Source organism: Eimeria mitis, genomic scaffold, assembly GCF_000499745.2.
Source record: "Eimeria mitis Houghton genomic scaffold, Emh_scaff2313, whole genome shotgun sequence".
Classification (NCBI taxonomy): domain Eukaryota; phylum Apicomplexa; class Conoidasida; order Eucoccidiorida; family Eimeriidae; genus Eimeria; species Eimeria mitis.
The window spans coordinates 2582-3014 of record NW_013570645.1 but is presented as its reverse complement, the minus strand read 5'-3'; the positions used below and the strand labels follow the sequence as shown (position 1 = coordinate 3014).

At 55.4% G+C, this 433-nt stretch overlaps 1 protein-coding gene across 1 annotated transcript in view; it reads right to left on the bottom strand.

The window, feature by feature from the left end:
* The window catches only part of EMH_0051930 (uncharacterized protein), a gene marked incomplete at both ends in the record, with an annotated part of 7645 nt that overhangs the window by 4987 nt on the left and 2225 nt on the right, over positions 1-433 (bottom strand). Inside the window, 1 exon segment of the mRNA XM_013496815.1 lies at positions 3-288. Coding sequence (XP_013352269.1) covers positions 3-288 — 286 coding nt within the window.

Below are 433 nucleotides of genomic sequence, written 5' to 3'. Positions count from 1 at the left end.
CATCTGTCGCTGGTGTAAGGATAAGTTGATTTCGTTGTTGCTGCTGCCGCTGCTTTTGCTGCAGCTCGTAGGCTGGCGGTTCTGCAGGCGCCGTAGCTGAGAAAACCGAGGAGGCTTCAGTGAACAAAGGTGACCGTAGAGGCGTCTGCATTTGTTCGCCTCGCATATTTTCGCCGGGGCTAATAGGGGGTAACAATATCGCTGGATCATCTGTGTTTGGCGATTCTTGCTGCTGGCAATCTAGCGACACAGCTGTCGTGATGGTGTTGGGGCTATCTCCTGCATCATCTGCATCGTAACACCAGTCTGCCTGCTTTGGGATAGGGGAGCGAGCGCATACACTCCAAGGGTGGCCTTGAGGCTGGTCGCTGCCGCCACCAACGTTGGCTGGCACTGACTGGTTTTGCGGCGAATTGTACGGGGATTCGTCTGC